Raw genomic sequence first — 21,188 nt, 5'->3', positions numbered from 1 at the left:
GGAGGACAGGCTTAGAGAAAGGACCTGATGTAGAACAGTTGGGATTTGGTTAATCTGCTTAGAAATAACATTAATCAGTGGCTCAGATCCTGTCAACAATACAGGGCCTTCTAGCCCCATTACTTTCCCGTTCTCTTCCTGCTTGTCCTTCCTGTGCAGTCTTTGGTTTCATTTAGATTTGCCTTTTTATTTCTGCTGGGTTGTTTCCTACTGTTTCTTTGATATTTTTACTTCATATTTAAATTTTTGAACTTCACTCCTGCTTTGTCATGTGAATGTATTCAGTCTTTTACCTTTTTACTTGGGTCATGGAGGATATGAATATGCAGTAATCCATTTACCAAAAGCATTTTTCTCTTAACTATATGCTTCAGTTCAGTTCAGTTCAGTCGCTTAACTTTGTATATAAAAAAACTAAGATCATGGCATCTGGCCTAACTTTATATAGCTCTTAATAATTAAAATATCACAGCTGTAGGTATATGTCAAGAATAAGTATATGACCATAATTTTCTTGGGAAGTTTCATGCCATTCGGACAATTGTGATTCTAGGTGAATATATACTTTCTTCTCTTTTATTACTTAATACTACTTTTGGTTATCCTCCTGAGATCAGATTCAATTATTATGCATTAAGGGATTACTTTAAGCCAGGTCCTTAAGGTACATTTCATCCAAGTGACCTTGTGAGGCTGATATTTTTGTCCCTTTCCTTAAAAATGCAAGAAAACTTAAGACTCAAAGGGTTTAACCTGTCCAAAGTTACACAGCTAGTAAGTAGCTGTCCCTGAATTCTAAGTCCTGCGCCCTTTCCATTGTTACTAGGAGGCTGTATGAAGTAGTGGTTAGGAAAGGCCCTGGAGTCAGAATAGACACTGATTTGAATCCCAGTTCTATCTGGGGATTTTTTTTTTTTTTTTAGTATTTTTAGCATCTTTGGACCTTGGCATCTTATGTTTAAAATATGATTACTAATCCTATCACTTCCCAGTCTTGTTAGTTGCTAGGCTTATCAGTTCAGTTCAGTTCAGTTCAGTTGCTCAGTCGTGTCCGACTCTCTGCGACCCCATGAATCACAGCACACCAGGCCTCCCTGTCCATCACCAACTCCCGGAGTTCACTCAAACTCATGTCCACAGAGTGATGCCATCCAGCCATCTCATTCTCTGTCGTCCCCGTCTCCTCCTGCATCAGAGCCTTTTCCATTGAGTCAACTCGTCGCATGAGGTGGCCAAAGTATTGCAGTTTCAGCTTTAGCATCAGTCCTTCCAATGAACACCCAGGATCGATCTCCCTTAGAATGGACTGGTTGGATCTCCTTGGCGGTACAAGGGACTCTCAAGAGTCTTCTCCAACACCACAGTTCAAAAGCATCAATTCTTTGGCGATCAGCTAGGCTTATAAAAGTACTTAAAGTATTTGTTATATAAATTCTTGATGAATATTATCAAGCACACATTGAACATTTGCTGTATTATTGAACATACTGGACCTGCGCATATAGTTTCTACTCAGAATCTGTTGAGGAAGTCTTCTGACAGTTTTAAGGAAGTATAGAGTGCTGTGAAGGCATTTCAAGGGAAATATAACAGTTCTGGAGGCCAGGGAAAATTTGAAATCTGAATGATAGCTAGGAATTAGAAGGATTGTTATGGGGTGTGTATGTGAGTATTTCAAGCTATGGGAAGAGAACATATAAATCCAGGTGAGGCACTGTATTCCTGGACCTGAGAAAAGTCCATGAGGAAGAAAGGGCTGTGAGACTGGTTAGAAAAACAGTCAAAGACCATATTCAGCAGGGTCTGAAGGTCATGGAGAGTACTTAGACACATTGTGTTAGGATGTAATTCTGATGTCATATTGCCTCTGTCTGCATTCTTAGATTTCTAAGTTTCTATTAGGAGAGATAACAAAATTCCCTATTTTCACATTTTTTTAGTTGCAGTATAATTGATATAAACGTTGTATTAGTTTAAAGTGTACAACATAGTGATTTGATATTTGTATACTGCAAAATGAAGGGGCTTCCCAGGTGGCTCAGTGGTAAAGAATCCACCTGCCAATACAGGAGACATATGTTTGACCCCTGGGTTGGGAAGCTCCCCTGGAGAAGGAAATGGCAACCCATTCCAGCATTCTTGCCTGAGAAATCCCATGGACAGAGAGAGGAGCCTGGCGGGCTACCCAGTCCATAGGGGCACAAAGAGTTGGGCATAACTGAGTGACTGAGCACGCACAAGAGCACATTGCAAAATGACCACCACAGTATGTCCAGTTACCATCTGTCACCATACGTCAAATTTATTTTTCTTGTGGTCAGAACTTTTAAGATTTGTTCTCCTAGCTAATTTATTTGAAATTTGAAACATGCAATAAAGTTTATTAATTCTAGTCGTCAGGCTGCACATTGCATCCTCATGACTTTAGAAGTAGAAATTTGTACCTTTAGACCCCCTATTTGGACCACCCTCTTGCCTTAAGACAGGTAATAATCTGTTCTCTATATTCTTGACCTTGGTGTTTCTGTTTTTTTCTATTCCACATATGAGTAAGATAATATGGTATTTATTATTTTCTGTCTGACTCTACTTAGCGTGATGTTTTTGTGGTCCGTTCACATTATTGCAAGCAGCAGGGTTTCACTCTCTATGGCTGAGTAATATTCCGCTGTACACGGGTGTCACGTTTTCATTATCTATTCATCCATCTGCGGACCTTTGGTTGTTTCCGTGACTTACCTGTTGTAAGTAATGCTGAAACGAGTGTGGGGGTACAGAAATCTTTTCAAATTAGTGTTTCCATCTTCTTCAGGTAAATACTGAGAAGTGGAATTGTTGGATCATATGGTAGTTCTATTTTTTAAATTTTTGAGGAGGCTCTATACTGTTTTTCATAGCGACTGTACCAATTTATCAACTATCTCCACAAACAGTACAGACATGGATTCTCTTGTCTCCACATCCTTGTCAACAGTTTTTATTTCTAGACTTTTTACACATAACCTATCTTACAGATGTGAGGTGACAGCTCATTGTGGTTTTGATTTGCATTTCCCTGGTGATTGATGAAAGGTGAGGTTGAATGTTTTTCATATACCTGCTGGCCATCTGTATATCACTTTTGGAAAGATCCTCTGCCCCTTTTTCAGTTGGACTGTTTGTTTATTTTTTGCTGTTGAATTACATGAGTTCTTTTTATATTCTGGATGCTAACCCCTTATCAGATATATGATTTGTAAATATTTTTTCCATTCTGTAGGTTGCCTGTTTGTTTTACTGATCTTACTTCCTCCACATTTTAAATCTCTTATCTTTTCATGTTGTACACGCTGAAGAATGCTTTAAACTAGTTAGATAAGCCGTTATTGACACAAACGTATTCTGCAAATCAAGAGACTTTAAAAAAGTAGTGTTTAGTTTGGAAAGAGGCAGTGTTATTGGTGAACAAGAATAAAATTTCAGTTGAGTCGTTTTTTAAAGAAGAATTTAATTGGTTTCAGAATATAACACCCTTCCTGATGGCTTCAGATGGCTTTATTTGTTCATAAATAACTCGACTTTTGATTTAGCCTCTTTTATCATATGAATGCTTCATTAAACAAATGGAGCTCGCTCATTATAGCCAAGTGGGACCGTATTTAACCACATGGTGAAGTTGAGAGTACGTGGTTGTATTTAACAGTAAAGGCCATTTATCTGGCCTTTTGCCATCTGGAAACTCTAGTTAGTATTCCCAATATAAATCTTCAGTCTGCTAACCAGATTGCTACTGGCGTTTAGCTACAGTATCACAAAATCAGAAAGGCCTATAAAAATATAAACTAAAGAACTCTGTAATTTCTTTAGAGAACACAATAAAACTACACCAGAAAAGAAAAGTACATTCTTCCCACCCCAGTCATTGTCTGGGTTAAAAGCCTATGTTTTAGAAGTTCTTTAGAAAGCTAAAGAGTAAAAACATTTTTACTTTCCATTGCCTGGAAAAGGCCAGTGACTTACATGTTCAGATTTGGCAAAAGATTGCCCCTATTAGTAAAAGGCAATCCTGAAACACTGAAAACTGAAACCACTTAAAAAAATAGCTCATAGACTGTCAGTTTTCTCTCCCTGTGCCCTGCCCTCTTTGTAAATAGTGATTTCTGAAATTTGAAAGCATGGGGATTAAAAAAAAATGCCTATCATATAATCCTTGGGGCATTCAGATTTACTTTTAAATCATACTTATTCCTAGGACCTATAGAGGTGTGCAAGAAATGCTATTCATCTATTTAAGTTAAATTCAAATTTGAAGCTCTCTTCTTATCAAGCTGGCAGTAAGTTTAATATCAGTTATTATTGGGGCTCCCTCCTCCACACTGCAAGGACTCATATAGAGCCAAAACACTGGCAGAGGGACCCCTCTGGTCCTCTATGGCGTAATTACTAACATTCCCCATGTTTGAGCTGCAGGGTTGGCTAAAGTATTGCTCTGCAACTCTGTGCTGTGTAGAACACAGGGCATCTTGTGGTGCCAGAGGTCCAGTGTCCAGGGGCAGCTGTCTTTTTTGAGGCACTGTGGTTTCCCTTGGCCTCTGAGGTAACAGAGCTTGGAACCCCTCTTCTCTGGGAAGTTGGCTGGCATCCATGCCCTTCCTACTAGCCCCATTTCTCCTCTCTCAAGCTCAGAGAGAGGCCTTCCTGCCTCCTCTTCCTCAGGACAGTTTCCTCAGTGGGCCCAGGCTTTCCCTAGAGGTAGGAAACCTATTTGTCGTTGCTAGTTCCAGCTTTCCAGCTTGCAAAATCTTCGGAGGTGAGGAAATACAGAGTGCTTAATGATGGGAGGGATTGGGGGCAGGAGGAGACGGGGACGACAGAGAATGAGATGGCTGGATGGCATCACCGACTCTGTGGACATGAATTTGAGTGAACTCCGGGAGTTGGTGGTGGACAGGGAGGCCTGGCGTGCTGTGATTCATGGGGTCACAAAGAGTCGGACACAACTGAGTGACTGAACTGAACTGAATTAGCAAAGAAAGGCTTAGAAGAGGTAGGGGAGAAGAAAGAGAAAGAACTTTCAGTGTTTTCATTTACTGCCTGTTGTTATCATCATCTGTCCTATTCATGTCTGGTCATTATATATCGAGCATCATTTCTGCATTTGGAGAAATGTCCACAGTTATGGATCCATCTTCCCTGGGTCAGAAATAGAACTCAAATTTCTAGCCTCTTCCACCGCTTAGACGTCATTCTCCAGTTGGAGGCACTGAGGTGAAATTGTGAGTTGGAAGAGAACCATGTGCGAAACGGGCTCTGTGCTGAGCATAGGTCACAGCAAAGAGTGTGGCTCTGGGGGAGGTGGTGGTGTAGGGTTGAGTGCCTGGTGGCGACCTGGCATTAGTATTGGTTGCAGTAGGGTTTTGACGTTTGGGGTTTGGTGACAGGGACAGATAGAGCAGCTTTCTTATCAAGCCAGTTTGAGAACATAGTTTTGGGTGTTTTCTAAGAAATTTAGCCCTGAGCTTGTTTTTCTGGATGTCTCAATGATTGTGTGAACTGAAAATCAGATTAATCTTGAATCTCTTCACTGCAAGGAGATCCAACTAGTCAATCCTAAAGGAAATCAGTCCTGAATATTCATTGAAAGGACTGATGCTGAAACTCCAATACTTTGGCCACCTGCTGCAAAGAACTGACTCATTGGAAAAGATCCTGATGCTGGGAAAGATTGAAGGCGGGAGGAGAAGGGGACGACAGAGGGTGAGATGGTTGGATGGCATTACCGACTCAATGGACATGAGTTTGAGTAAGCTCCGGGAGTTGGTGATGGACAGGGAGGCCTGTTGCACTGCAGTCCATGGGGTCGCAAAGAGTTGGACATGACCGAGCGACTGAACTGAACTGAAAGTCAATAAATAAAGCAAGTGAAACCATGCATGGCCCAAATTATTATTGATCAACTAAAGAAGTTAGGCCCCCATGTAGTCTTCCCAATGCCCTCTTTCCTCTCTGCCCAAGCTCCAGCCCATTTTCTGCCCCCACGGTTTTCCTTTTATCACAATAACAAATTTAAAAAAAATGTGAATACATACTGTATATAGTTTTTGTTTCTGTGTTCTTTTGCTTAGCTTAATGCCTTTGATAGTTATCCATGTTTTATGTGTCAGAAGTTGGTTCCTTTCTATTAATGAGTAATTTTCCAATGTATGGCTATGCCACGATTATTTTTTTCATTCTCAAGTTGCTGTGCATTTGAATTTTTCCCAATTTTTCTTGGCTATTGTGAGTAAAAATGCTATGAACATTTGCATGTAAGATTTTTTTGTCTGGATATATGTTTTTACATCTCTTGGAAAAATACCTCGGATTAGAATTTTTGGATACTATGGTTAAATGCTAACTGCAGTATGCCAGTCTCCTGTGTCCTCCTCTGTCATGGAGTTTGCTCAAATTCAGCCCATTGAGTTAGTGATACTGTCTAACCTTATTATACGTCTTCCACCTCCTTCCTCTTTGGCCTTCAGTCTTTCCCAGCATCAGAGTCTTTTCCAGTGAGTCAGCTCTTCACATCAGGTGGCCAAAGTATTGGAGTTTCAGCTTTAGGATCAGTCCTTCCAATGAATATTCAGGACTAATTCCCTTTAGGATGGACTGTTTGGATCTCCTTGCAGTCCAAGGGACTCTCTAGAGTCTTCTCCAACACCACAGTTCAAAAGCATCCATTCTTTGGTGCTCAGCTTTCTTTATAGTCCAACTCTCGTGTCCATATGTGACTACTGGAAAAGCCATAGCTTTGACTAGATGAACCTCGGTTGGCAAAGTAATGTCTCTACTTTTTAATATGCTGTCTAGGTTTGTCATAGCTTTTCTTCCAAGGAGCAAGTGTCTTTTAATTTCATGGCTGCAATCACCATCTGCAGTGATTTTGGAGCCCCCCAAAATAAAGTCTCTCACTGTTTCCATTGTGTCCCCATGTATTTGCCATAAAGTGATGGGACCAGATGCCATGATCTTAGTTTTCTGAATGTTGAACTTTAAGCCAACTTTTTCACTCTCCTCTTTCGCTTTTATCAAGAGGCTCTTTAGTTCTTGTTCGCTTTCTGCCATAAGGGTGGTGTCATCTGCATATCTGAGGTTATTGATATTTCTCCCAGCAATCTTGATTCCAGCTTGTGCTTCATCCAATCCGGCATTTCACATGATGTATTCTGCTTCTAAGTTAAATAAACAGGGTGACAATATTCTGCCTTGATGTACTCCTTTCCCAATTTGGAACCGGTCTATTTTTCCACGTCCAGTTCTGACTGTTGCTTCTTGACCCTCAGACAGGTTTCTCAGGAGGCAGGTTGTTTAGCTGTTCTCAGTGTTGTTAGGTGTTCTGTAGCTTTACTGGTTTGTTACTTTTTTATTGATTTTTATATATTTGTTTTATGTGATTGTTAGTGACAGAAGAGTGTTCTAATCTCTCACTGTGATTTGGATTTTCTTCTTCTCCTCCTTTCAGTTCTCTCGGTTTTTGCTTCGTGAACTCTGAAGCTCTGTCGTTAGGTGCGTACACGAGACTATTGTGTTCTTGGTGGTTCTGACCCACTTACTATCTGGTGTGCCTCTCTGTTCCTCTTTTGCTGATCCAGCTCTCCTCGCTTCACATGCTGCTGCTTTCTCAAACTGCCCAGCAGGGGAAAGGTCCTGTTGGATTTGCCAGGCACTGTTGTACGTGGTACATCTTTTGACAAGGATCTTGTGACATTTACCTCACGAACTGCTGTCTGGTCTGTAGGTGCTGATTCCTGGCACAGTCACTTGTATCCAGGATGTGAATGAGATCTTCTGTTACAAACCATGGTGACCTGTGTTTAAGGAATTGCTTCATTCTGCCTTCTCTGAAGGGGATTTTGATTGTAGTACAATCATATTATCACGTTCATCATGACATTGCAAAACCGGGTCTATCTTTGTGGCTTGCTTCTTTATACATATAATTTTAATCACATTACTCAGTAATTACAAAAGGATTTGCAAGCCTAGATGTTCATAGCAGACAAGCGGGTATCCTGACTGAGGAAAGTGGACCCTATTGTAAACAGTAGGGAGTGGTGGGGACTGTGGCAATGGGGAGAGCTCAAAATTTGCCTGAAGAGGCAGTACTAATCAATTGCCATGAGAAATAGAGGCCCAATATTACTGACACCTACAGTTTTTAAAGATAAGTTGATAATCTAGAGTTTTATATTATTTAGTTGTAATTGAAAGTACTTAAAAATGCTGAGTGGGTCATATAATATAAGCCGAACAGAGTATCTGTGTAAATCATCTGTAACCTTGCTAGTCTGTAGTCAGTCCTGTAAGGGAATTCCTAAATGGAGTAGAACATCTGTGCCCTAAGCCAGGTGTAAAATCAGAAGAGGGTGATTGTAGTGGGAGACTCGCTGTAGAAGATTCCGATAAGGTCACATCATGTTCCAGGAGTTATTGCTGAGTAGAAGTCACCCATGTAATAGATATGCCATGTCATGAAAGGGCCAAATAGGCACGTGTGTATACTTTTGATTGCTTGCACAGTCACAGAGGGGCATGCTAATTAATGTAGAGTGTGAACATTGATTCAGTACAAGGCCTTGGCCTCCCTCTGGACCTCTGTCTCACCTCTGGGCCTGCTCTAAGGAAATAGTTTCATTATTTGGGGACCCTGGCATGCTGTTTGCCCTTGGCATGTTTCTTGAGGAATGCTTGTTGCTGTAAAGGAGGAGTCAGTGAGAAGGCACTGCTGTGACCTTTAAAGAGACACCATAATACCATGGAATTATAACACTGTAAGACCATGGGCCATGTATACAGTCAGAAGATGAAGATGTGTAATTTTATGGTAGCCTGCCTTTGTATACCAACAATAATGTATTCAGTTCAGTTCAGTCGCCCAGTCGTGTCTGACTCTCCGCGACCCCACGAATCACAGCACGCCAGGCCTCCCTGTCCATCACCAAATCCCGGAGTTCACTCAAACTCATGTCCACAGAGCTAGTGATGCCATCCAGCCATCTCACTCTCGGTCGTCCCCTTCTCCTCCCACCCCCAACCTTTCCCAGCATCAGAGTCTTTTCCAGTGAGTCAACTCGTCGCATGAGGTGGCCAAAGTATTGCAGCTTCAGCTTTAGCATCAGTCCTTCCAATGAACACCCAGGATCGATCTCCCTTAGAATGGACTGGTTGGATCTTCTGGCGGTACAAGGGACTCTCAAGAGTCTTCTCCAACACCACAGTTCAAAAGCATCAATTCTTCGGTGATCAGCTTTCTTCACAGTCCAACTCTCACATCCATACATGACCACGGGAAAAACCATTGCCTTGACTAGACGGACCTTGGTTGGCAAAGTAATGTCTCTGCTTTTCAATATATTATCAAGGTTGGTCATAACTTTCCTTCCAAGGAGTAAGCGTCTTTTAATTTCATGGCTGCAATCAGCATCTGCAGTGATTTTGGAGCCCCAAAAAATAAAGTCTGACACTGTTTCCACTGTTTTTCCATCTATTTCCCATGAAGTGATGGGGTCAGATGCCATGATCTTTGTTTTCTGAATGTTGAGCGTCAAGCCAACCTTTTCACTCTCCTCTTTCACTTTCATCAAGAGGCTTTTGAGTTCCTCTTCACTTTCTTCCATAAGGGTAGTGTCATCTGCATATCTGAGATTATTGATATTTCTCCCAGCAATCTTGATTCCAGCTTGTGCTTCTTCCAGCGCATATCGTTTAATATGGCATAAAATGAAGTAGAGACTTGGCAGTGATCCTGTAAATTGATTAATGTAGATGACCTGTGCATGATAGAGCCATCTACATTGATCAGATTAACCAAATACTTAGTCTTCATTTGGTTTAGTGCTGTGTTGATGGCCAACACCTAATTTAATGTCAGTTAACACATTGTTTTCTAGTTAAGATTGCAGTTAATATTATATAATGAACATCTGGTGGCTCAGAAAGTAAAGAATCTGCTTACAGTGCAGGAGACCTGGGTTCAAGCCTTGGGTCAGGAAGATCCTCTGGAGTAGGAAATGGCAACCCACTCCAGTAGTCTTGCCTGGAGAATTCCATGGACAGAGGAACCTGGTGGACTACAGTCTATGGGGTTGCAAAGAGTTTTACATGACTGAGCGAGTAAGACTTTCACTTTAACGTTATATAATAATAACAGTTGTAAAGATAGATTATTTCATCTGATTAAACATTGCTTGAACTATGAAGAGAAAATGATTTCTTTAAAAATCCCTACAAAGTTAGAGACTTGTGTTATTCCATGATTTCTTCCGGGAAATGAGTATAGCATAAAATTTTTGTTTTTTTGAATTTTATTTCAATTTTATGGAACTAAAAAACTGAATTTGAACAAACTGAGTGAATTTTATAACTTTTATATCCATGAAATGACACTTAAGAAATCACGTGGGAATCATATAAGCCAATACATATATGTGACTGCTGATACTAACGTTTTGGGTGAAAGGACAGCACAGGTCTCCCCACGTACTGTAAAATCCTTTGGTGCTTTGCTAACCATATTCCCGGAGCAGTGCTCTGGGAGTCGGGCTGATCCTGAAACGTGAACACATGCTCCGTGGACATCGGCAAACGCTATTTCAGCGCCTCAGTTGGAATGCTTGTGCCAGTGCTGCTTCTGAACTTGGCGTGTCTGGCTCTCATGGAGTTGTAGGGGAGGCCTTGTGTCCTTTGAGTCCAGCCCATCACTGTCAAACTCCTTTGTTCTCTTGGCTGTGTAGTGTGGATGATCCTTCTTCAGATTTCTAAGGATTCTTTGCTGCCAGCTTTTTTTCCCTCTAACATGTACCTCTTGGTCTGAGAAAATGTGAATCTTTCTGCTTGAAATCTTGGGAAATAGAGGTCTAAAGAAAGAGTATGCTGCTGCTTCTGCTAAGTCACTTCAGTCGTGTCCGACTCTGTGTGACCCCATAGACGGAAGCCCACCAGGCTCCCCCGTCCCTGGGATTCTCCAGGCAAGAACACTGGAGTGGGTTGCCATTTCCTTCTCCAATGTGTGAAAGTGGAAAGTGAAAAGTGAAAGTGAAGTCGCTCAGTCGTGTCCGACCCTTAGCGACCCCACAGACTGCAGCCTATCAGGCTCCTCTATCCATGGGATTTTCTAGGCAATAGTACTGGAGTGGCTTGCCATTGCCTTCTCCGAAGAAAGAGTATAGACAACTGTTATTTATGGTTTCAATTCTTGGGAGGAAACAGGGCCATGTGCTTTATGTCTTTCTTGTTTAATTGCTAAGAGTCATTCAGAATTCATGAGTTGACTTAATTTTTCTCGGGCGAAAGTACTAAGAAAAGATTCAAGTCTGCAAAATGCTGCCAATTCAACTCTTAAATTATGCATTTTACATGTAAACATTGCAAATTTTAAGATATTTTAAATGAATTTTTAATTCAGTTATTTAGCATTAAAGTTTAAATTCTTGCCTAGAGTTTCAAACATGGAAATACACTCTAAAAGAAAGTATTTCATTAAAAAAATAATAAAATAGAAAAAATTAATTATTTAAAGCTTGAAACACACTCCTTTTCTTCCTTCTTTACTCTTTTGAAGAAATTTTCATTTTTATTCAGTATGTTAAATAGGAATCTTGAGACACAATCACAAAGCAGCTTTTTGTTTTCCAAGAGTCTGTTTAAATTTATTCAAGATCCACCTTTTCTAGATGAAAATTTAAGCAGGTTACACTTTTTTTTCTGATCACTCTGAGTTTAAAAATAAAGCAACAAAATCTCAATGTATATCCAGATGTATATGTGTAGTTCTCAGAATGCTAGTGATCCACCCAGTAGTCCAGAGGTCAGCCTCCAGCTTCCTTCTGCTGCAAGTCTCATTAGACAGCACTTTCAGACAGAATCTAAGACAACCCTGCACCAGCTTTTACGGATTCACGTCTCATTCACTCAGATGTGCTTTGCCGTGACAGATTCAGGGAAAGTAGGCCCTTTTGCTGGGTGGGTTGGAATGGGACTGGCTGCACACCATGCCTCTCCACAAAGTTTCTTTACTGACATTCACACCTCAGCAATTTTTTCTCTATGTAGTCCGAAAGGTACATTGCCAGTTTTCAGCCATCTTTGTGCAAAACAAATCCTTCAGTATAGTCAGTCTTAAAATTTGTTTTGATATCTTGTATCTTATATCTGACATTTTAGGGTGTTGGATGACTTGCCAAATTCCGTTCATAGAGAATTCTGTTAGCTCAAGAACATAACAGACTATTTATGTTAAGTACTGTGTATGTGAGACTGACAGTAGAGCAGATACATTAATGTTTACAAATAAATTGAGTTTTCAGTTGCTCAGTTTTTGTCTTCTTGGTAAAGAAGTGCCCCATCACCTTATTCATACCACATATCATTTGCTTTTGGAGATATGGTCTGGGGAAGAGTTTGAAATGGTAGAAAATATACTCCATCAAAAGTCAGAAGAAATAGGTCCTAGTTTTAAGACCTTTGGCAGGACTGTCTCTTTGGACCATAGTATTTTCATGTGCAAATTGACTTACAGAGTTTTTATTGTGGGCTTACTGTATTGGAGTTATTCATGTACCTCACAGTATTCTAATGAAATTATCTTAAGTAATTACACTGATCAAAATATGATTACAAGTTGAATATGTTCAAAATGAAAGAACACTGCTTTACAAGACCCTGATCTTCCCATGAGGGGTTAGGAAAGGCTTTTCTGTTAGAAGATAACATTTGAGTTAATAGGAAGAATGAGTTCAGTTCAGTCGCTCAGTCGTGTCCGACTCTTTGCGACCCCATGAACTGCAGCACGCCAGGCCTCCATGTCCATCACCAACTCCCGGAGTTCACCCAAATCCATGTCCATTGAGTTGGTGATGCCACCCAACCATTTCATCCTCTATCGTCCCCTTCTCCTCCTGCCCTCGATCTTTCCCAGGATCAGGGTCTTTTCAAATGAGTCAGCTCTTCACATCAGGTGGCCAAAGTATTGGAGTTTCAGCTTCAAAATCAGTCCTACCAGTGAACACCCAGGACTGATCTCCTTTAGGATGGTTTTGTTGGATCTCCTTGCAGCCCAAGGGACTCTCAAGAGTCTTCTCCAACACCATAGTTCAAAAGCATCAATTCTTCGGCGCTCAGTATTCTTTATAGTCCAACTCTCACATCCATACATGACCACTGGAAATTCCATAGCCTTGACTGGACGGACCTTTGTTGGCAAAGTAATGTCTTTGCTTTTTAATATGCTATCTAGTTTGGTCACAACTTTCCTTCCAAGAAGTAAGTGTCTTTTAATTTCGTGGCTGCAATCAGCATCTGCAGTGATTTTGAAACCCAGAAAAATAAAGTCAGCCACTGTTGCCACTGTTTCCCCATCTATTTGCCATGAAGTGATGGGACCAGATGCCATGATCTTTGTTTTCTGAATGTTGAGCTTTAAGCCAACTTTTTCAGTCTCCTCTTTCCCTTTCATCAAGAGGCTCTTTGGTTCTTCTTCACTTTCTGCCATAAGTGTGGTGTCATCTGCGTATCTGAGGTTATTGATATTTCTCCCGGCAATCTTGATTCCAGCTTGGGCTTCCTCCAGCCCAGCGTTTCTCATGATGTATTCTGCATATAAGTTAAATAATCAGGGTGACAATATACAGCCTTGATGTACTCCTTTTCCTATTTGGAACCAGTCTGTTGTTCCATGTCCAGTTCTGACTGTTGCTGCCTGACCTGCATACAGGTTTCTCAAGAGGCAGGTCAGGTGGTCTGGTATTCCTATCTCTTTCAGGATTTTCCACAGTTTATTGTGATCCACACAGTCAAAGGCTTTGGCATAGTCAATGAAGCAGAAATAGATGTTTTTCTGGAACTCTCTTGCTTTTTTGATGATCCAGTGGGTGGTTGGCAATTTGATCTCTGGTTCCTCTGCCTTTTCTAAACCAGCTTGAACATCTGGAAGTTCACAGTTCATGTATTGCTGAAGCCTGGCTTGGGGAATTTTAAGCATGTCTTTACTAGCGTGTGAGATGAGTGCAACTGAGCTGTAGTTTGAGTATTCTTTGGCATTGTCTTTCTTTGGGATTGAATTGAAAACTGACCTTTTCCAGTCCTGTGGCCACTACTGAGTTTTCTAAATTTGCTGGCATGAGTTCAGTTCAGTTCAGTCGTTCAGTCGTGTCTGATTCTGCGTGACCCTATGAATCACAGCACGCCAGGCCTCCCTGTCCATCACCAACTCCCGGAGTTCACTCAAACTCATGTCCACAGAGTCGGTGATGCCATCCAGCCATCTCATTCTCTGTCGTCCCCTTCTCCTCCCGCCCCCAACCTTTCCCAGCATCAGAGTCTTTTCCAGTGAGTCAACTCGTCGCATGAGGTGGCCAAAGTATTGCAGTTTCAGCTTTAGCATCAGTCCTTCCAATGAACACCCAGGATTGATCTCCTTTAGAATGGACTGGTTGGATCTCCTTGCAGTACAAGGGACTCTCAAGAGTTTTCTCCAACACCACAGTTCAAAAGCATCAATTCTTCGGCGATCAGCTTTCTTCACAGTCCAACTCTCACATCCATACATGACCACGGGAAAAACCATAGCCTTGACTAGATGGACCTTGGTTGGCAAAGTAATGTCTCTGCTTTTTAATATACTATCTAGGTTGGTCATAACTTTCCTTCCAAGGAGTAAGCGTCTCTTAATTTCATGGCTGCAATAAGCATCTGCAGTGATTTTGGAGCCCCAAAAAATAAAGTCTGACACTGTTTCCACTGTTTTTCCATCTATTTCCCATGAAGTGATTGGACCAGATGCCATGATCTTTGTTTTCTGAATGTTGAGCTTCAAACCAGCCTTTTCACAAGTAAAGCATTGGGTGTGGAACAGAGCAAATTAGAGGAAAGGCAGAAGACAGAGCAAAGGCTCTGACTGAAGAAGTCAAGAGAAGTTTAATTGGTAAAATGGATCAGATTTGATCACGGATTGGGTTTGGGTGATGGCAAGAGAGTAGAAAGAGTCCATGAAGATTTATAAATTTCTACTTGTCCAACTTGATTGCTAGTTGAGCCCTTTGCTAGCACAGGGAACTCTACAAAGGAGTCAGATAAGTATACAGGGGATGCAGGCATGGAGGTGAAGATCAAGAATTTGATCTTGGACAAGTTGACTTGAGGTACCTTTGAGATAGGTACTTGGAGATACGAGAAGTATTCAGATATGGAAAGAAAACCAGAAATAAATTGTATCACTGAAGCTACAGGGAAACTGTGTTTCAAGGAGAGGGAAATGGTCATCACTGTTAGATGCTCCTGAGAGTCCAAGAATGAATTCAAGAGTTTTGGAGCCATCAGGAGATCTCTGGGAAACCTAGGGAGAACTGTTGTTAAGAAGTCATGTTGGCCGGAGTGGATTAAAGACTGAAGGGTAGAAGAGTCTGGAGAGAGTGGGTAGAGGCCGCTCTTTCAAACAGATCAGTGATGAGGTATCAGAGAGGAGGCAACCCCTGGGGGAAGCTGTGGACTGGAGGGAGGGAGGAATTTTGCGCTAAGCGGAAATACTTGAGTATGTTTAAATGCTGTCAGAAAGTCTTAAGTATAGAGGGGGGAGGTTGAGTTTACACGAGAGGGGGCAGTCTATGATAAGGTTACTAAGGGGGCCAGGAGGATGGAATATAAATTATGCTAAGATGAGGGGGTGGGGTTCGCCTAAGATAAGCTTCTCTCAGAGGAGAGAGGAAAAAGAGGACTAGGCAGATCGACGCTGACTTGTAGGTTTGGAAGCAGATGAGGGAGTTTTCATCTGATGACTTTATGAAAAAATCCATACTAGTTTAAAATTTTGTGATTCAGTAATAGAGTAGTGATAATAATAATAAACATTTATGGACTGATCTCTGTGTGCTATGTGGTGGTTAATTAGTTAAGTGTGGTAGTTAAGTATACATTCTCTGTAGGTAAAGTACCTGGATTTGAATCCAAGGCTTACCACTTTCTATGTGACCCTGAACTATGTGACCTAGAACTGGTTGTTATTCTCTCTGGGCCTCAATATCTTATATATGAGCTATAAAATATATAAGATCTCCAGGGGATCTTCCCAATCCAGGGATCGAACCCAGGTTCTATAATATAAAATACTTTATAGTATTAAATGAGAGAGAGAGTGTGTGTATGTGCATGCACATGTATATGTTTATATATCCAGTTCCAATTCAGTTGCTCAGTCGTGTCCGACTCTTTGCGACCCCATGAATTGCAGCACGCCAGGCCTCCCTGTCCATCACCAAATCCCAGAGTTCACCCAAACCCATGTCCATTGAGTCGGTGATGCCATCCAACTATCTCATCCTCTGTCGTCCCCTTCTCCTTCTGCCGTCAATCTTTCCCAGCATCAGGGTCTTTTCAAATGAGTCAGCTCTTCGCATCAGGTGGCCAAAGTATTGGAATTTCAGCTAGAGCATCAGTCCTTCCAATGAACACCCAGGACTGATCTCCTTTAGGATGGACTGGTTGGATCTCCTTGCAGTCCAAGGGACTCTCAAGAGTCTTCTCCAACACCACAGTTCAAAAGCATCAATTCTTCGGTGCTCAGCTTTCTTCATAGTCCAACTCTCACATCCATACATGACTACTGGAAAAACCATAGCCTTGACTAGACGGACCTTTGTTGACAAAGTAATGTCTCTGCTTTTTAATATGCTGTCCAGGTTGGTCATAACTTTCCTTCCAAGGAGCAAGTATCTTTTAATTTCATGGCTGCAGTCACCATCTGCAGTGATTTTGGAGCCCCCCAAAATAAAGTCGGCCACTGTCCCCACTGTTTCCCCATCTGTTTGCCATGAAGTGATGGGACTGTATGCCATGATCTTAGTTTTCTGAATGTTGAGCTTTAAGCCAACTTTTTCATTCTCCTTTCACTTTCATCAAGAGGCTCTTTAGTTCTTCTTCACTTTAGTGCTTAACTGAATAGTCATTGGAAGGACTGATGCTGAAGCTGAGACTCCAGTACTTTGGCCACCTGACTCAAAGAGCTAACTCATTAGAGAAGACCCTGATACTGGGAACGATTGAGGGCAGGAGGAGAAGGGGGTGACAGAAGATGAGATGGTTGGATGGCATCACTGATTCAATGGCTGTGGGTTTGAACAAACTCTGGGAGATAGTGAAGGACAGGGAAGCCTGGTGTGCTGAAGTCCATAGGGTCAAAAAGAGTTGGAGACAAATTAGTGACTGAATAATAGCAATGTGGACTTGCTATGTGTGTTGTCAGCTAAAGTAGTGACCAAGGGAGCAGTCACCATCAGCCATCAGCCATCAGGTACCGCCTTCATTACACTCTTCTGATGATGAAAGTATTAGCCTTATTTTACAAATAAGCAATGTAATCAGAGAATAAGTGACTTATTTGAGGCCCCACAACAAAGCAGATGAAAGAGTCAGATTTCAAACTAGGTCTAATCCAGCTTCAAACCTATGCTTTTATGAGTTTTGAAAGCAGCTTATCTAGAATATTTCTTCTGCAGTTATCTCAGTGCCTGAGATTTCATAGTTAACCTTATGTAAAAATGAGAAGTATACAACATTGTAATTCAACTATGCTTCAGTAGAAAACAATAAATTAAAAAATGTGAGGTAGATGGAGTCAGTCTTGCACAGCTTCTGCCACCCCAGCATCTGCCCTCTGCCAGCAGACCTGCTCCTACTTCTCATCCCTGACCCCGGTCCTGGGACTCTCCTCTTCCTTTACTGGAATCCTGCTATATTTTGGTAGTTTTCCCACCTACATCTCTATCTTTCATTCTTTACCTTTCACTGTCCCCCTGCCCTTTATTTTTTTTCTTTTTAAAATTTGTGTCAAAGATTGTGTAAGTTCAGCTTGAAATTAGTGATTTCAGGGTGGAGGGTGTACGTTATCCTGTACAGTTAAAGGCGATGGGGCACATCCCTTGTGCTTCTTTGGAGTAGTATCTGAAGAATGAACTGATGGAGGTTTTGTGCCAGTTTGGTGTCCACAGTTACTTTTAAAATTTTATTTATTTATTTTTGGCTCTACTGGGTCTCCATTGCTGCACGGGCCTTTCTCTAGTTGTGGAGTGTGGGCTTCTTGTGGCAGTGGTTTCTCTGTTGTGGAGCATGGGCTTTGGGGCGTGTGGGCTCAGTAGTTGTGGCGCGTGAGCTTTGCTGCTCTGTGGCATGAGGGGTCTTCCTGGATTAGGGACTGAATTTGTGTCTTCTGTATTGGCAAACCGATTCTTTACCACTGAGCCACCAGGGAAGCACCCACATTTACTTTTAAAAATGTCTCCACTACATTTATAATAATCATTGGAACAAATACCCTCCCTTTACCTATTTCTACCCAGGAGGTGGCTTCTTCCTGCCATTGCCTGTTCTCTGATCAAATAACCTTCACTGTTTGCCTCTTAGTTTCTTTCAACTTTCCTTTTTAAAATTGAGAGACTTTCCCTAAAGTTATTTAACTTAAAAGTTTTTCCTTATGTTATCAAGTGCTTTATATTCTACCACAGATGGCTCATTTTATGAAACATTTTATCCTGCAAATTTAACTCCCCAGAGCTTTATCAGACTATATGTGAAGAACAGGAAATTTTATAGAAGAAAGGTGCTATGAGTGTTTATTTTTCATACTAATTGTAATCATAACAGTATGTTATTTTGTTACTTTTTTGGGAGAACTGAGATAATATCGCTTCAAAATAAAACAGTTTGAAATACTGCCATGGACATAATGTATTTTTCATAGTTAGAATAACTTCTTTGTTGGATTCCTCTGACTTAACCTCCTGTTATTCCCATACTGTTCTATAGTCCCGGGGGCGGGCATTCTTTTCAGAAGAGATAACAGTTGATTTTGACTTGCCATGAGTTATCTCTGGTAAGTTACTGTTTTCTTTTTTTGAATTTTGATAATGATACGGGGGTATAATTTATACTACAAAGAACTCACCCTTTTGAAATATAAAATTAAGTTATTTTTAGTAGATTTGTAGGGTTACACAGCCATCAGAATAAATCTGGTTTAGTTTTCCATTGCCCTGCAAAGGTCCATTGAACCTATTTGCATCAGTCTCTTTTCCGTTCTCTCTAGTCCCACGTGGCCAAGCCCCTGATTTGCCTCTCCTCGCTATAGATTTGCCTTTTCTGGACTTTTTGTATTAGTGGAATAGTACAGTATGTATTAAGAGTTGGACATGACTGAGCAACTGAACTGAACTGAGGCTTTTGAATCTGGGGTCCTTTTACTTAGCAAAATGGTTTTGAGAGGCTCATCCATGTTGTAACATGTATCAGTAGCTTGTTGCTTTTTATTTATGCATAGTATTTCATTGTATGGATATACCACATTTTGTTTATTCATCAGCTAATGGATATTTATATTTTTTCCTTTCACAAGTATGAGATCAGTAATGCTGTTATAAGCATTTGTAGTCTTTGCATGGACATATGTTTTCATTTTACTTGCATAGATTCCTAGGAATGAAATTCTGGGTTGTATGGTAAGTTTACTCCATGTCTATGTTACATTTTTCTAAGGAACTAAAACTGTTTTCTGAAGTTATTGTACCATTTTACATTCCCACCAGCAGTAAATGAGGATTCCAATTTCTCTATACCCTCATCAGCGCTTCATATTGTCTGGATTATAGCCATTCCAGTGGCTGTGTGATGGTACCTTATTATGGTTTCGATTTGCAGTTTTCCTAGGGAGTAATAATGCTGAGCATCTTTCCATGTGCTTACTAATTACCTTTGTTAAAATATTTACTCAGATTTTTGCCCATTTTAATATTAGGTTGTTTGTCTTCTTCTTACTGAGTTGTAATAGTTCTTTATATATTTTATATACAAATCCTTTATCAGGTATGTAATTTACAGATATTTTTCCCAGTCTATACTTTGATTTTTTTATCTTCTTAATTAAATTTTTAAAAATTTTAATGAAGTCTAGTTTATTGTTTTCTTTTACAATTTATGGTCCTGGTGACACATCTAAGACCTCTTTGACTAACCCAAGGCCACAAAAATTTTCTCCTATATTTATGTCTAGAAGTTTTATAGCTTTAATGCTTACATTCAGGTTTATGATATATTTTTTGAATTGATTTTTGTGTATGTGGTGAGGTAAGGTCTGAGTTAAACTTTTTGCATATTAATATTGAAATGTTCCAGTATGATTTGTTGAAAGACTATTTTCCCCTCGTTTAATTGTCTTCTGCCTCTGTTGAAAGCGTTTGATCATAAACACAGGGTTTATTTCAGAACTGTCAATCCTGTGCCATTTGTCTGGGGCTCTGTTCTTATGCCAGTACTGCACTGTCTTGATTGCTGCGGCCAATTTATAGCAAATTTTGAAATCAGATAGTGTAACTTCTCCAAATTTGTTCTTTTTCGGTATTCTTTTGGCTGTTCTAGTTCTTTGCCTTTTCATGTGTTTTATAATTAGTATCTACAGGAAGTCTGCTTCAGTTTTTATTGGTTTTACTCTCTATCTGTAGACCAGTTAGGGTAGGATTGGTGTCTTAACAATACTGAATCTCCCAACTCATGAGGGTTGCATATCTGTCCTTTTATTTAGTCTTTTTAAAATTTCTTTTATTGCATTTAATAGTTTTCAGGGTATAGATCCTGGGCATATTTTGTTGAATTTATAGTGTTCTATTGTGCAACGATGCTTTAAAATATTTTCAGTCTATGTCTTATCCCTCATCACCATTAAAACTTCACTCAAATGCTTTCGCTCAAATGCTTTCGGTTAATTTCTCCCAGTTTGCATTCGAATCTGGCAAATATAAGATAGTGTCTTATAAAATAAATAAGTAGCCTCTGAAATGTTTTATTTGTAGTTTCTAAGAGGTAAAGGGATGAACAGTTTTTATTACTTTTGACTTAGTGAGTGGTCAATAGATGTTTAAGTACTGTCTTTTCAGTCTATCTACATTACTGACAATATAAAACGCAAACTTTCTCTGAAGGGATTTGGTCTCCTGTTCCTCCTTCTCTAGGTGTCGCAGCTTCCCTGGAAGTCTCTGAGAGCCCTGGGAGTGTTCAGGTTGCCCGGGGTCAGACGGCAGTCCTGCCCTGTACTTTCACCACCAGCGCTGCCCTCATTAACCTCAATGTCATCTGGATGGTCATTCCTCTCTCCAATGCAAACCAGCCTGAGCAGGTACTTCTGTTCCATCCTG

At 40.5% G+C, this 21,188-nt stretch overlaps 1 protein-coding gene across 2 annotated transcripts in view; it reads left to right on the top strand.

Moving 5' to 3' along the window:
* IGSF11 (immunoglobulin superfamily member 11) overlaps window positions 1–21,188 on the top strand; it is a 145,585-nt gene that overhangs the window by 99,703 nt on the left and 24,694 nt on the right. For both annotated transcript variants that reach the window (XM_055431647.2, XM_055431559.2), the window contains exon 2: window positions 21,006–21,169. In XM_055431647.2, the coding sequence (XP_055287622.2) occupies window positions 21,006–21,169 (164 nt within the window). The remainder of the gene's footprint in view (window positions 1–21,005; window positions 21,170–21,188) is intronic.

This window comes from Moschus berezovskii, chromosome 1 (assembly GCF_049115385.1).
Source record: "Moschus berezovskii isolate FMDL1 chromosome 1, NW_MosBer_1.0, whole genome shotgun sequence".
In the NCBI taxonomy this organism is placed as follows: domain Eukaryota; kingdom Metazoa; phylum Chordata; class Mammalia; order Artiodactyla; family Moschidae; genus Moschus; species Moschus berezovskii.
This window is presented reverse-complemented; position numbering and strand designations above follow the sequence as displayed.